Genomic DNA, 13,521 nt, shown 5'->3' on the forward strand with positions numbered 1-13,521 from the left:
CGCTCCTCCCTCCACCCCCCTCTCCTACTGATAGTTGTTGCTATGCAGTATTGTGTAGTAGTGTGGTGGTAAGTGTGTAGGTAACAGACGTACTCTGTCATTCCAAGGTCGGGTCAAGGGTCTGGATTCACAGATGGAACGTAAATATGAATCCATACATCTCAGTCTGCCCTCTCTGTCTGATTTCCATGTCCTACCTGTCTTCCCTGTCTGTATGCCCTCCGTCTGTCTATGCGCTCTCTAGCTCTGTTTGCCTGCCTTCTGTCTAAGACTGACTACGTCTGTCTGTCTGGCTCAGATTGTTCGCTTGTCTCCGTCTGTCTGCTCTCCTTTAATCTGTCTACTACTCTCCTTTCATGTGTCACACACCGGGAGATCAAAAGAGAGGTGACGTCATCATCTCTCTTCTCCGGCCTCTGTGTGCGTGTGTGTGTGTGCCTCTCTCTTTCTGTCTCTATTTCCCTCTCTCTATCTGTCTCATGTATCCAGGACACTGTCTGTCTCTCCTCTGGGGTCACTGAGATGTATGAGAGGAATTCCATTCTTTGTTCCTGTATAGTTGAGAATGAACCCCCAGACCCTTTTAAAATGATATTTGTAGACCAGAGATGCCATTAAAAATGTGTCTGTTTGTCTGCGTTTTTGAATTTCCAGTGTCAATGAGCCTCCCCCTTGTCTCCATATCATGTCAAGGAAGTGAATGAGTCTTTGTCTCGTTTAATCTGTGTGTGTGTGTGTGTGTGTGTGTGTGTGTGTGTGTGTGTGTGTGTGTGTTGCAGGTTCCGGGAGAAGTTGGGGGTGAAAACGGTGAAAGCTCTGAAGAGGAACAACAACGGAGTGACACACGCCGCCGTAGACATGCTCTGTGCTCTTATGTGTGTAAGTACCATTTGCATTCCCCTGAGCAGAACGTTCACACAGACCATCTAACACACACTTCTGGTGTTTACGCCATGACACTACAGAGAACGTGACTGCCGTTGGTAATGCACAATTTCCATTTACAACTTTTTCAATTGCAATTGTCTGCATCCTTCCAGCCGATGCACGATGACTATGACCTGCGACAGGAGCAACTGAACAAGGCCTCCCTGATGTCCTCCAAGAAGTTCCTGGAGAACCTTCTAGAGAAGTTCGTCAGCAACGTGGTACGTGTTTCAGCCTTTTTCTAACCTTGGATATTGGTGCTGAAACCTGGGAGCGAAACCAAAGGAAGCCGTCGTGTTTCTTGAACAACAGTCTCCTTCAATCTTTTTTTCTCTTTTTTTCTATATCCTCCCTCTCTCCCTGCAGAACCACGGCACGGGGGCTCTGGTGATCAGCTCGCTGCTGGACTTCCTGACTTTTGCCCTGTGCGCACCCTACAGCGAGACCAGCGAGGGACAGCAGTTTGACATGCTGCTGGAGATGGTGGCCTCCAACGGACGCACCCTCTTCAAACTCTTCCAGGTAACTAGGTGGGGCGAGAGAAAGGTAGTCTGGAATCCATAACTGATATGCTCCGTTTCAGTTTGGGTTCCAGGCTAAGAATAAGAGAAAGGGGAATGTTAAAAAAAGAAGAAAAATAACTTGTAATGAAAAGTACAAGGAAGGAAGGAAGGAAGGAAGGAAGGAAGGAAGAAAAACAGTCTTAAGTAAAAAGTGGAGGTGGGTTAAACTAAAAGCTGGAGGACAATTTGAAAAGAAGATAGTATTGTTAAACAGTTTTTGTCTGATATGCTCTGTATACAGTATGAGGTATGTGTGACTAACTGTTTTGATGGGATTCATTTAACATTGTCTCAGTGAGTTGTTATTGTTTTCCAGCACCCCTCTATGGCCATTGTGAAGGGAGCGGGCCTGGTGATGAAGGCCATCATCGAGGTGAGGTCGGGGGGAGAGCAGGTCTTGATATGACAAACAGGGTAATTATTCTGATTTTATTGGCGATGATCAACAATAAATTATTGTTTTGTTTATTAGGAGGGGGATAAGGAGATAGCCACTAAGATGCAGGAACTGGCTCTGAGTGAGGGAGCCCTACCCAGACACCTGCACACCTCTATGTTCACCATCAGCTCAGACCAGAGGATGCTCACCAACAGGTAAAGGACTAAGGGTCCAAATCGGTTTACGTCAGGTTTTTACGCAAGTCTCCCATAACGTCCAAACATGTTTTACTTGTCCAAATTACGCATCCCTATCTCAAGTTAGGATTCTGACAAATTCACTCATGGTTTTTAAACTGTTCCTCCCACAGGCAGCTGAGTCGTCACCTGGTGGGCTTGTGGACAGCAGAGAACCCCATCGCCATGAGCCTCCTCAAGAGAATACTGGTTAGGCTCCCGACAGGTGTTCAGTAGGGCTGTGACGATACCAATGTAGCGATCTTTTTTACCATGGCGAAAATGAAAACACAAAGCAGACCGAACTCTTTAGTCCTTTAAAAACCTGCTGTATGTAAAATATTGTCTGCTCTATCTTGGAAAATAAATACATGTGACTGGATGACAACATAATGTTTATTTCCAACATAAATCTGCTTCGTGTTTGGTTTCCACGCCACGATGGTAAGGAGTATCGCGGTACTGCCCATCGTCCCGGCCCTAGTGTTCAGGCAATTCACTTGTGTACCATCCATACGGTTAGAGGCAGGGAATTTGATAGTGTACAATCTCGCTCTCTCCCCTCAGCCGACGGGMCTGCTGGCGTACCTGGACAGCCCTGATGCCGTCCCGGAGAAAGACGTGGACAGGATGCACATCCGGGACAATGTCAAAATCGCCACGGTAACCTGCAGCGGAGACAATAGTGACATTCCCCTTTACCAGCTCCGTACACTGTTGTGGTACCTTTAGACATGAATGTATGCTTGGATGTTTTTTTTAAACTTTTACTCACCGGCCTTTTTGTGTCTGATCCTTACAGGACCAATTTGGTCAGCAAAAGGTGCCCGACTGGCAGCGGGTGGCGGGCAAGGCAGCCAAAGAGGTGGAGAAGTTTGCCAAGGAGAAGGCTGACATCGTGCTAATGCACTGGAGGGACAAAATGGGTATCGCCCAGAAGGAGGTGAGGAGGGACTCACTGCTCGCTTTTCGCCCCCCATTCAGGGGCTTCATTCTGTGCCAGTAGCACTAATGGCGATGCCCTCATTCAGACTCCTCTGGCTCTTGCTCCTCCTGCTGGCGCTGAGCGGTATTGCAGGCTCTACTGCTTCCATAGCCGTCTGCTGGACTGGTCCAGTTACTTTAGTACCAGTTAGCATGGCTAGCATTGCTATCACCCAGCAACTTTGCCATGGGGGAGACACTCTGGGAACCAGTGGGTTCTGAACCACATTCTAACAAATCATCTGCTTTGCTGTTTTGGACCCTGCTGAACAGATATGCGCTGCTTGCTTTGTGTGTGCGTCTGCCCTCATTTGTATGCGTCAGAGAGATCTTGGTGAAGTGTAGTATTGCTGGGATTGATGTTAAAACTCTTGGTGCTGTTATGACTTCTACTTAGAGAGTGTATGAATGATGCCACTGAGTAGAGTTCTGTGCATTATGGTGACGGAATGAAACGCAAGCATTTACAGTAACAGTGTTGCAAAGACGGTGAATGGGAGATGTCTTGTTTAAAGGACTAATGTGTGTCCTTTAAACCGACCATCTGACCGGGTCTGTTTATTAACAGGGAACACTCTCTCTCTGCCCTCTTCTCCTCTCTTCTACGGGCCGACAGCTGCCTCTGCTTTGGCACAAATCTTTAATCAAATCTCCTTTTAAATCAACTGGGCCACAACGCTGCCACAAACCGAAGTTCACCTATACTTTATATGACCATCACTGGGTTTGTCTCACCACGCTAGGTTTGTCTAAGTACCAAGATAAACATAAACTTGTTAGTGCGGATTCTGAATGAGACTATTGTTAGAGGGCTGAATGGGTGTAGGTGAGTCCAGCTCAAATCAATCACTTAATTGAACTTTCTTTCTTTTATCTGCCAACCAATCACCTCACACATTCTAAAATTGCTACCACATCGGTTGTGATTTTCCTTTCAGTTAATGTTAATTTGATACAGTAAAAACGTGTTTAAATAGATCCACTGTCATCGCATACGGTGGGTGAATCTGGACTGGAGGCTGTCGTACTGTTTTTGTCGATAAAGATTTTGATCGTATGGCGCAGATTGCCTTTGACCTAACTTCAATGAGAAGTATCTCTGTTTGATCCGACTGAGGACCAATAATCTCTGTGTTGTCTCTTGCCCCACCCTGTCCCGCTTGTCTGTTGGGGTTCTCTGCTGTCAATCAAATGCAGCAGGACAGAAATAACCTGGTAAGTAGAACTGACCAATGGGAACCCCTCTTCCTCCTTTTTGACCCCTCCCACACTTACCTGTCAGATTTGGAGCTCATGTAGCACGTTATGTTGTGGGATCCCATCTCTGTAGTTGTCACTGTTTATGTCAAAGGTTGTGTGTTTTTTGTTGGTGTTTGTCATCATGACAGTATTTTTCACCTGGTGGTCAGTGACGTTAAACGTTTTGAATTCATTAATACTGTGAAAAAAGCATTTTGTAACATTGTGGGTTTACAAAGGCGATAGATAAAATACATGCCATTCAATACATGCCATACCTTTCCTCGTATTTGTCTTCATCAATCACCTGTGTTGTACTTTGAACGTTGTCAAGATCAATATGTGTGTGCCCTTGCCATCTCCATTACTGTCATTATCAAGCCAAAGATGACAATTCGGCAATGACCGTGATTGACAGGGAATTGGCCTGAGCATATTAGTGGGGGGGTCATAAATCATCTTACTGCAGTCGTCCACTCATGTAGACCAGTTGTCCAGCAACGCGAGTTGACCATTTGAGAGGTGTAGTGTTGACTGACGTTGTTCTTGGCTCTACTACAGAACCCCAACCAAAAACCTGTCATTCTGAGGAAGAGGAGACAGAGGATCAAGATCGAAGCCAACTGGGAGCTCTTCTACTACAGGTAGGTACATTGGTCACTTGCTCACAAAATGGCTGCCTTAACTCTCTCTTACTATTATAGACTTTGTGTTTAATCCTTTCTTTTTTATGTTTGTAATGGTTATCCGGCTGGAGCAGCCTCCTACTTTAAATGATCAAATAAATTAATGCATTAAAAGTGAATATTTAGATTTTGGATAAGTTGCCCCATCTCAATCTCTGGTTCTCCTGTGTCCTAGGTTCCAGTTGGACCACGCGCGGTCCAACCTCATCTGGAACCTGAAGACGCGGGAGGAGCTGCGGGACGCTCTGGAGGGAGAGATGAGGGCCTTTGGCGTGGACCGCGAGCTGGGCAACGCTAGCGTCATCTCCTGGAACCACCAGGAGTTTGAGGTCAGGGGTCAAACCAAATTATGGACATATTTATATTTTGATCATGTGGATTGGTAGCTGACGGGGGGGGGGTTGTTTGCGTGTGTTGCAGGTGAGGTACGAGTGTCTTTCGGATGAGATTAAGATTGGTGATTATTACCTGCGTCTGCTGCTGGAAGAGGATGAGACGGACGAGTCGGGGGCCATCAAGAGATCGTAAGACATCAGCCACCTACAACACAATCGGCCATGTTTAACCCATCTAGTGACAATATTGCTCTTAAATCCAAACGAAAGGAATAAAGTCAAATGTTCAAATTGTTAAATTTCCCCAAAGTTTCTTTAGCAATATCCCTCTGTCTTTCTGTCTCCCTCTTTCTCCCGCTCAGGTACGAGTTCTTCAATGAGCTCTACCACCGTTTCCTGCTCACCCCCAAAGTCTCCATGAAGTGCCTGTGCCTGCAGGCTCTCACCGTCGTCTATGGGAAGTGCTGCGAGGAGATCGGCCCCTTTACCGACACCAAGTACATCGTTGGCATGCTGGACCGGGTCAGTGCTGTGGCACACACACACATCACAAACTAGTCAGAGATCCGTTGGGACAGTTTTGTAATGGTAAGTCTCTCTCTCCCTCTGTATTTACAGTCTACAGACAAACTGGAAAGAGACAGACTGATCCTATTCCTTAACAAACTCATCCTCAACAAGAAAAATGTGAAGGAGTTGATGGACTCCAATGGAGTCCGCATCCTAGTAGACCTGCTCACCCTGGCCCACCTACACACCAGCCGAGCCACCGTCCCACTACAGGTAGGTCTTCACAACTGCCCTGTCCGAACCACCCAAATTGTAGCATATGCTTCTCATCACGTATCTAACGTATGTTTTGATACAGTTGCAGACCATGGAAGCGTGTAGCTGTCGGAAGTCAAATAGAATTTCGACAGCTATATCCTTCCATTACAGGCCAGTCTGTCTGGTTTCATGTTAATAACGTGCGTCTTTGTGTCTGTCCGTCAGAGCAACGTGATCGAGGCCGGGGCAGACATGAAGAGGGAGAGCGAGAAGGAGTGGTACTTTGGGAACGCAGACAAAGAGAGGAGGGGCCCCTTCAGTTTTGAAGAGGTACGTTTCTACTGAATACAAAACCAACACGGATGCTAAACTCTACCCCCATAGGTAGAGTTTCTCTGGGTCCAGTGCCATTGCTTAGATATTTTTGGGTATCCAAGACAATGTACATTTTGTAACGTCGGTGAACCATCCCTATGCATGATATCTTGATGACTGAACACGTCCACGTTTCCCACATCAGATGCAGGAGTTCTGGAGCAATGGAGTGCTGACGGCCAAGACGAGGTGCTGGGCCCAGGGCATGGACGGCTGGCGCCCCCTGCAGGCCATCCCGCAACTCAAGTGGTGCCTGCTGGCCAGCGGGCAGGCGGTGATGAACGAGACGGACCTGGCCACGCTCATCCTCAACATGCTCATCACCATGTGCTCCTACTACCCCAGCAGGTAGGGAGAAGATCTTCAGTTCTGACTCTTTAAAAAAAAAAATTTATATATTAGTTTTATTCTTTTCTTACTGTCTCCTCTCTTGCTCGGCCCTCTCTCTCCCCATTTCTCTCTTTCGCTGTCACACAGTTTTAAAAATGTGACTCTGTGTCTTTCCCCAGGGACCAGGACAATGCCATTATTCGTCCCTTACCCAAGATCAAGAGAATGGTCAGCGATAACACCTGCCTCCCTCACATTGTCCAGGTGAGCAGAACCAGCCTATTATTAGGTATATCCGTCCTACCTCAGTGGGACTTCCTGGTTAAATAAACATTTTTTTATCAAATGTGTACTATTTCCTCTTCTTTTCACCTTCTTATATATATAATCATCTGAAGGTTGCTTGAGACTAAAACGTTGGTCAAATAAGATCCGTTCTATTCTTGGACTCAACATTAAAAGTGAGATGGAGGTTTTTATTAAATAAAATGCTTGCGCAAATGTCTCATGTTCTGTTCCCTTCTCCAATCAGCTGCTGCTGACCTTTGACCCCATCCTGGTGGAGAAGGTGGCCAACGTGCTGTACCTGGTGATGCAGGACAACCCCAACCTGCAGCGCCTCTACCTCACCGGCATCTTCTTCTTCATTATGATGTACACCGGCTCCAACGTGCTGCCTGTGGCCAGGTCTGACTGCTGGAGAGATGCACACGGACACACGCATGTCAAACACACACACACAAACACATTGTGCTCTGCAGATAGGTCTTTTATGTTGTGCGTTTTGGACTCTGTCACGTCTTGTGTTTTCCTGTAGGTTCCTGAAGTACTGTCACCTGAAGCAGGCCTTCAAGTCAGAGGAGGCCAAAGGTACAGACATCGTCCAGCGCAGTGTGCTGGGGCCGGTGATGCCTGAGGCCATGGTGTGTTACCTGGAGAACTACGAGGCAGAACGCTTCTCCGAGATCTTCCTGGGAGAGTTTGACACGCCAGAGGCCATCTGGAGCAGCGAGATGAGGTAGACACAAGCTTGCTGTCTGTCTGGGGAGAGGTCTAACAAATAGTTTTGAAGGTTTTTCTATCCGTTTGTCTACATCCACCTCTTGTGTGTTGGTTTGTGTCTGATGTCTCATCCCCCTTGCCCCCCTCCAGGCGGATGATGATTGAGAAAATCGCGACCCACCTGGCTGACTTCAGCCCACGGCTGTACAGCAACACACGAGCCCTCTACCAGTACTGCCCCATCCCTGTAGTCAGCTTCCCCCAGCTGGAGAACGAGCTCTTCTGTAACATCTACTACCTCCGCCACCTGTGTGACGCCAACCGCTTCCCCAACTGGCCCATCCGAGAGCCCGTATGTTCTGTGTGTGTGTGTGGTTATTGACTGTGTGAGACTTGCGAGAAGGTGTCAGTGTATGAGCGAGATGGAGACCGTTAATAGTGCTCTGTGTCGTCGTCTGCCCGCTGCAGGTGAAGCTGCTGAAGGACACCCTGGAGGCCTGGAAGAGGGAGGTGGAGAAGAAGCCTCCCTCCATGTCTGTGGACGACGCCTACGAAGTCCTCAACCTGCCCAAGGGACAGGGACAGTAAGTGGCCTTGCATACATAAAGAAGACGTTTCTCCCTCCAAGATGTCTATCGGTACTCTCTGTGGAGTATGTTTGATTTTGGTTTCTCCACAGACATGAGGAGAGTAAGATCAGGAAGGCCTACTTCAGACTGGCCCAGAAGTACCACCCGGACAAGAACCCAGAGGGCAGGGTATGTTACCGCACCATTGCTGCACTATATAAGGAATCGGGTGCCATTTGGGACACAGACATCATCCGAGTTTGAGGAGTTTTCCACTCCTGTCTTGGAGCATTACCGTCATTGTTCAGAGGGGGGAGGTGGTAATAGCTGTCTCTGTGTGTTCAGGATATGTTTGAGAAGGTCAACAAGGCCTATGAATTCCTGTGCACCAAGTCGTCCCGCATCATCGACGGCCCCGACCCCGAGAACATCATCCTCATCCTCAAAGCCCAGAGCATCCTCTTCAACAGACACAAACAAGGTCTGACATTCTAATACTCTCTCCACTGTCTGTAGTATTCCATGTTATACGCATCTAAAGTGAATACGCATGGAAGGTGCGTCACAATCGCTAATTGTTAACATAACTAGAGACACCATTTTTGGAGGCGTGATAGACACGGTAGCGTTGCAATAGCTTGCAAAAGAGTGTAGGAGAGATGTATTTATGCATGCATATATATATGTGTGTGTGTGTGTGTATATGTGACACCTTTGCTACTTTCCAAGAGTAATATTAATGTAAACTGTTGTCCTCTTGTCAACAGAACTGGAACCCTACAAGTATGCCGGCTACCCCATGCTCATCAAGACCATCACCATGGAGACGGGTGATGAGCAGCTGTTCTCCAAGACTTCCCCCCTGCTCCCGGCTGCAATCGAGCTGGCCTTCCACACGGTCAACTGCTCCGCCCTAAACGCTGAGGAACTACGCAGAGAAAGTGGCATCGAGGTAGAACTAACAACCCTACTGGCTAGTCAGATATCAGGATCATATTCATTAGGCACCAAACGGACTGAAACCGGGAGGGATCTACTTGGAGTTGTCTAATAGGAAATGGTTATTTTTGTTTTTTCATAAAAAATGTTTGCTTCGTTTTGGAGCTAATGAATACGGCTCAGATACTATTGTTGCAACAATATTCACCTTTTCCGACCGACATTCCTACATTCATACTTTCAATGTTTATAACATGATCTAAAAAAAAGTATTCCCCCCCTTTTCCGCCAGATTCTGTTGGATGCGCTATCCCGGTGTGTTGCTGTTTTAACCGCTTCCAGCAAGTCTGATGACATGGCTGTTCAAGTAAGATCACCAGATCCACAGTGCAGAGCCGTGGTCACTTACGATTCCCCCACCAGAGACCGGGGTTCAATCCTAGTGTCTACCCTGTCTGAATAGTGTCAAATCGCCTTAATGATTGTGGATGTGGTGTATTTAACTTATATATTTTAAGAATACAGCACATCCACAAACATCTGTCACATTATTAGCACTATATTCTGACCCGTACGTGTCTGGCTGGAAATGAGTGGTACAGTTCAGTGTTGAAAGGGGTTGTGTTGCCTGTGCCTAGGTGTGCGGCCAGGTGTGTAAGTGCTACAGTGTAGCGGCTCAGTTTGAGGAGTGCCGGGAAAAGATCATCGAGCTCCCCAACATCATCAGGGACCTCTGTCACGTGCTCTACTATGGGAAGGTGAGATCTCCACTTAATCATTTAACAACAGCCTTGTATCTCTGGCGTTGTATACACCGTGATACCACTGTATCATCCAATGCAGAAAGGACACACATTTATACTTAACATTTAAAAAATAAAGCATTTTAAAATTGAGCGTTTACCTTCAATTGAAAGCAATCTTCTGTTGTACACTCTCAGGGTCTCCCGCGGACGGCGGCGCTGGCCGTGCAGTGCGTCAGCTCCTTCGCTGTGGATTACTTCCTGCAGACGCACCTGTACCACGCCGGCGTGCTCTGGCACCTCCTGGTGCACCTGTTCAACTACGACTACACGCTGGAGGAGAGCGGCGTGGCCACCAGCCAGGATACCAACCAGCAGGAGGTGGCCAACAGCCTGGCCAAGCTCAGCCTAGTGGCCCTTAGCCGTCTGGGGGGCTACGCCCCACCCACCGGAGAGGGAGGTGTAGTGGAGACTAACGGAGTGGAGGGGCAACCCCCGGAGAACCCGACGATTCGTAAGAGCCTGGCAGCCATGCTCACACCCTATATTTCGAGGAGGTTAGGGTCGGCGGTACCGGCTGAGGTTAGTGGTTTATGGGAAAGTGTAAAAGGTAGATATGCAGATTAGACACAATAACACACACACACTCATAGACCAACTAGTTTAAAACACTCTTGACGATGCTATGCCACACTTCACCCACATTCACTCATGGTTCTGTTTCCATGTCGACCAGGTGTTGAAGCTGCTGAACAGTAACTCTGAGAATCCCTACCTTATCTGGAACAACGGGACCCGGGCCGAGCTGCTGGAATTCCTGGAGGCCCAGCAGGAGGGCAACATCAGGAGGGTGAGCAGAGGAGAGCACATGGACTGGCTCTATCATATGTTTCAGCATGGATGTCTGTTATCGCTGTAGGATTGGCTCGTGTTCATTAGGCGCCGTACAAAACAAAATGGACTGTGTATTATTGGGCATCCTGTGTTAGTATAGTCATGTGTCTCTCTCTCTGTCCTAGGGGGAGAACGATAAGAGCTTTGGCTCAGAGTTTGTGTTCAGCGACCACGGTAAAGAGCTGATCGTGGGCGAGATCTTTGTCAGGGTCTACAACGAGCAGCCTGCCTATCCTCTGGAGGTGAGCCCCGACGCTCGGCGTCATTGTCATGTCATAGTCCTGTCATTAAGTAGCACTGAGTCACGGTAAATCCATTTGCTTCACGCAGCTCACAGTAATATCTGAAAACCTGCAGGTAATTATGTGGTAATACCTAGGTATTTAGCGACAATAATATCATTAAATAGAACGCTAGTAATTTGATGTATTTCTAGGCTATATCCATCCATAGATTTAGTTCGTAACGCCAGATAAAAGGTGTTATTAGCTTTATTATAAGCCTATAACCATGTCTCCATGGTCCAGTACCCCAAGGCATTTGCAGCCAGCCTGCTGGACTACGTGGGCTCCCAGGCCCAGTACCTCACCACCCTGCTGGCCATGTCCCAGAGCAACAAGGTGGAGTCCCAGCAGCATGCCGAGAGGCTCCGCTGGGCCGAGATGGCCCTGGAGGCCCTCCGCAACGTCATCAAGAACAACCCAGGTACACAGCAACCTACTTCTGTGATATCTACCGTCACTCTTACTACTACTGCAGTCAAAACTGCTACTACCATTTCTTCCACTACCGTGAAATTGACTTTTTAAGATTGCTGAAGCAAGCACACACATTTTGCTTTAGGAGAGTTAAGAAATGCCCCTCCTAGTTGTACCGTCTCCGTTGCCTTTTCTCCTCAGCTGAACAAACTGAAAGAGCTCGTTGGTCTTTGCGGTTTGCTGACTTGGCTCTTTGTGACCCCCAGGTTCGGAGACGGAGTGCATCGGCCATTTCAAGCTGCTGTTCTCCTTGTTACGGGTTCACGGGGCTGGGAAGGTACAGCAGCTCGCTCTGGAGGTAAAACACAACTAGAATATTCATTTTATTTTATTATCGACGGAATTTGTTGTAGAACACTTTCGTGTGATATCCTGTGGGCCGTATCTTTTTTTCGAAATCAACCAATCAATCAGCCCACATGCATGCACTGTATATTTAAATCTGCGACCTGAGACCTGTTTTTGTGTCCTCCGTAAGGTTGTGAACACGGTCACCTCCAACCAGGACTGTGTGGCCAACATCGCTGAGTCCCTGGTGCTGTCCAACTTACTGGTGCTACTTCACTCTCTGCCCTCCAGTAAGACCATAGAAAACCTACTGCGTCTACTAGTCCGTTCTACTAGCTATATACACTTCATTCAAAAAAACCCTGTCTGATTTTCTGTATCACTTTCAGGCCGGCAGCTTGTACTGGAAACTTTATACGCCTTGACCTCCAACACCAAGATAGTCAAAGAAGCTATGACTAAGGGTTGGTATTATACCGATTTTGTTGTTAGTTCTTGAATATACAGTATTATATTCTGTTGTGTATATGGGCTTATATCATTGTCTGTTGCCATGGGTAACCTTCCCGCTTTCCCTCCCTCCCTCTCTCCTCCAGGTGCGTTGATCTACCTGCTCGACCTCTTCTGTAACTCCACCCACCCCCAGGTGCGCTCCCAGACGGCCGAGCTCTTCTCCAAAATGACCTCTGACAAGCTGGTGGGGCCAAAGGTGAGGCAGTATCCCTGTGTGGAGGATCATAGGGAGAGACCTTCTCCCTCTGTAGAGACTACTTTAGTACTGTGCCCCAAATGGCACCCTATTCCCAATTTAGTGAATAGGGAAAAGTAGTGCACTAAATAGGGTGCCATTTGGAAGTAATTTTTTCCCCCCTCACTCATTCTGTCCCACCTCTTCTGTCCTTCTCTCTCTCTCCCTCATCCCTCCCTCTCAGGTGCGGCTGACTCTGATGCGTTTCCTGCCGGGCGTGTTCATGGACGCCATGCGGGACAACGCGGAGGCGGCAGTGCACATCTTCGAGGGGACGCACGAGAACCCTGAGCTCATCTGGAACGACGGCTCCCGGGAGACTGTCTCCACCACCGTCCGTGAGATGATGCTCGAGTACGCAACCGCTTTTTTCTCTCTCTCTCTCTCTCTCTCTCTCTCTCTCTCTCTCTCTCTCTCTCACTCACTCACTCACTCACTCACTCACTCACTCACTCACTCACTCACTCACTCACTCACTCACTCACTCACTCACTCACTCACTCACTCACTCACTCACTCACACACTGTGGCTTTGTGGTCGTTAGGCCCCAAATTTTTCGTGGCCCTGTAAAGTGTTGACATAATGACGGCACAACATTTAGCTGTGAAATGATGAAATACATAGTTTATGCTGTATATTTGATTTGTGTCTTTTGTGTACGATATATTCCTCCCTTATCCTCTGCAGGCACTTCAAACAGCAAAAGGATAATCCTGATGTTAACTGGAGAGTAAGTGTATCCACATTCAATCTAATG

At 47.7% G+C, this 13,521-nt stretch overlaps 1 protein-coding gene across 9 annotated transcripts in view; it reads left to right on the forward strand.

Moving 5' to 3' along the window:
* LOC111953250 (dnaJ homolog subfamily C member 13) overlaps positions 1-13,521 on the forward strand; it is a 49,412-nt gene that overhangs the window by 28,525 nt on the left and 7,366 nt on the right. For 4 of the 9 annotated variants that reach the window (XR_002875844.2, XM_023972402.2, XM_023972403.2 and 1 more), the window contains 37 exons: positions 108-140; positions 780-879; positions 1,041-1,148; positions 1,294-1,449; positions 1,807-1,863; positions 1,963-2,084; positions 2,240-2,315; positions 2,673-2,768; positions 2,908-3,048; positions 4,287-4,304; positions 4,890-4,972; positions 5,190-5,343; positions 5,435-5,538; positions 5,712-5,871; positions 5,968-6,132; positions 6,343-6,447; positions 6,638-6,840; positions 7,002-7,086; positions 7,355-7,509; positions 7,640-7,840; positions 7,975-8,176; positions 8,293-8,408; positions 8,504-8,582; positions 8,739-8,874; positions 9,161-9,345; positions 9,625-9,699; positions 9,971-10,090; positions 10,274-10,657; positions 10,812-10,925; positions 11,095-11,211; positions 11,497-11,674; positions 11,934-12,025; positions 12,206-12,305; positions 12,405-12,479; positions 12,612-12,724; positions 12,948-13,117; positions 13,452-13,494. Coding sequence is in view for 8 of the 9 variants with exons in the window: in XM_023972402.2 (XP_023828170.1) it covers positions 108-140; positions 780-879; positions 1,041-1,148; positions 1,294-1,449; positions 1,807-1,863; positions 1,963-2,084; positions 2,240-2,315; positions 2,673-2,768; positions 2,908-3,048; positions 4,287-4,304; positions 4,890-4,972; positions 5,190-5,343; positions 5,435-5,538; positions 5,712-5,871; positions 5,968-6,132; positions 6,343-6,447; positions 6,638-6,840; positions 7,002-7,086; positions 7,355-7,509; positions 7,640-7,840; positions 7,975-8,176; positions 8,293-8,408; positions 8,504-8,582; positions 8,739-8,874; positions 9,161-9,345; positions 9,625-9,699; positions 9,971-10,090; positions 10,274-10,657; positions 10,812-10,925; positions 11,095-11,211; positions 11,497-11,674; positions 11,934-12,025; positions 12,206-12,305; positions 12,405-12,479; positions 12,612-12,724; positions 12,948-13,117; positions 13,452-13,494 (4,621 nt within the window). In the remaining variant the exon portion in view is untranslated. The remainder of the gene's footprint in view (positions 1-107; positions 141-779; positions 880-1,040; positions 1,149-1,293; positions 1,450-1,806; positions 1,864-1,962; positions 2,085-2,239; positions 2,316-2,672; positions 2,769-2,907; positions 3,049-4,286; positions 4,305-4,889; positions 4,973-5,189; positions 5,344-5,434; positions 5,539-5,711; positions 5,872-5,967; positions 6,133-6,342; positions 6,448-6,637; positions 6,841-7,001; positions 7,087-7,354; positions 7,510-7,639; positions 7,841-7,974; positions 8,177-8,292; positions 8,409-8,503; positions 8,583-8,738; positions 8,875-9,160; positions 9,346-9,624; positions 9,700-9,970; positions 10,091-10,273; positions 10,658-10,811; positions 10,926-11,094; positions 11,212-11,496; positions 11,675-11,933; positions 12,026-12,205; positions 12,306-12,404; positions 12,480-12,611; positions 12,725-12,947; positions 13,118-13,451; positions 13,495-13,521) is intronic. The other 5 variants (XM_023972396.2, XM_023972397.2, XM_023972399.2 and 2 more) reach the window with 5 other exon arrangements.

The sequence above is a fragment of the Salvelinus sp. IW2-2015 genome, linkage group LG27 (assembly GCF_002910315.2).
Source record: "Salvelinus sp. IW2-2015 linkage group LG27, ASM291031v2, whole genome shotgun sequence".
Lineage (NCBI taxonomy): Eukaryota > Metazoa > Chordata > Actinopteri > Salmoniformes > Salmonidae > Salvelinus > Salvelinus sp. IW2-2015.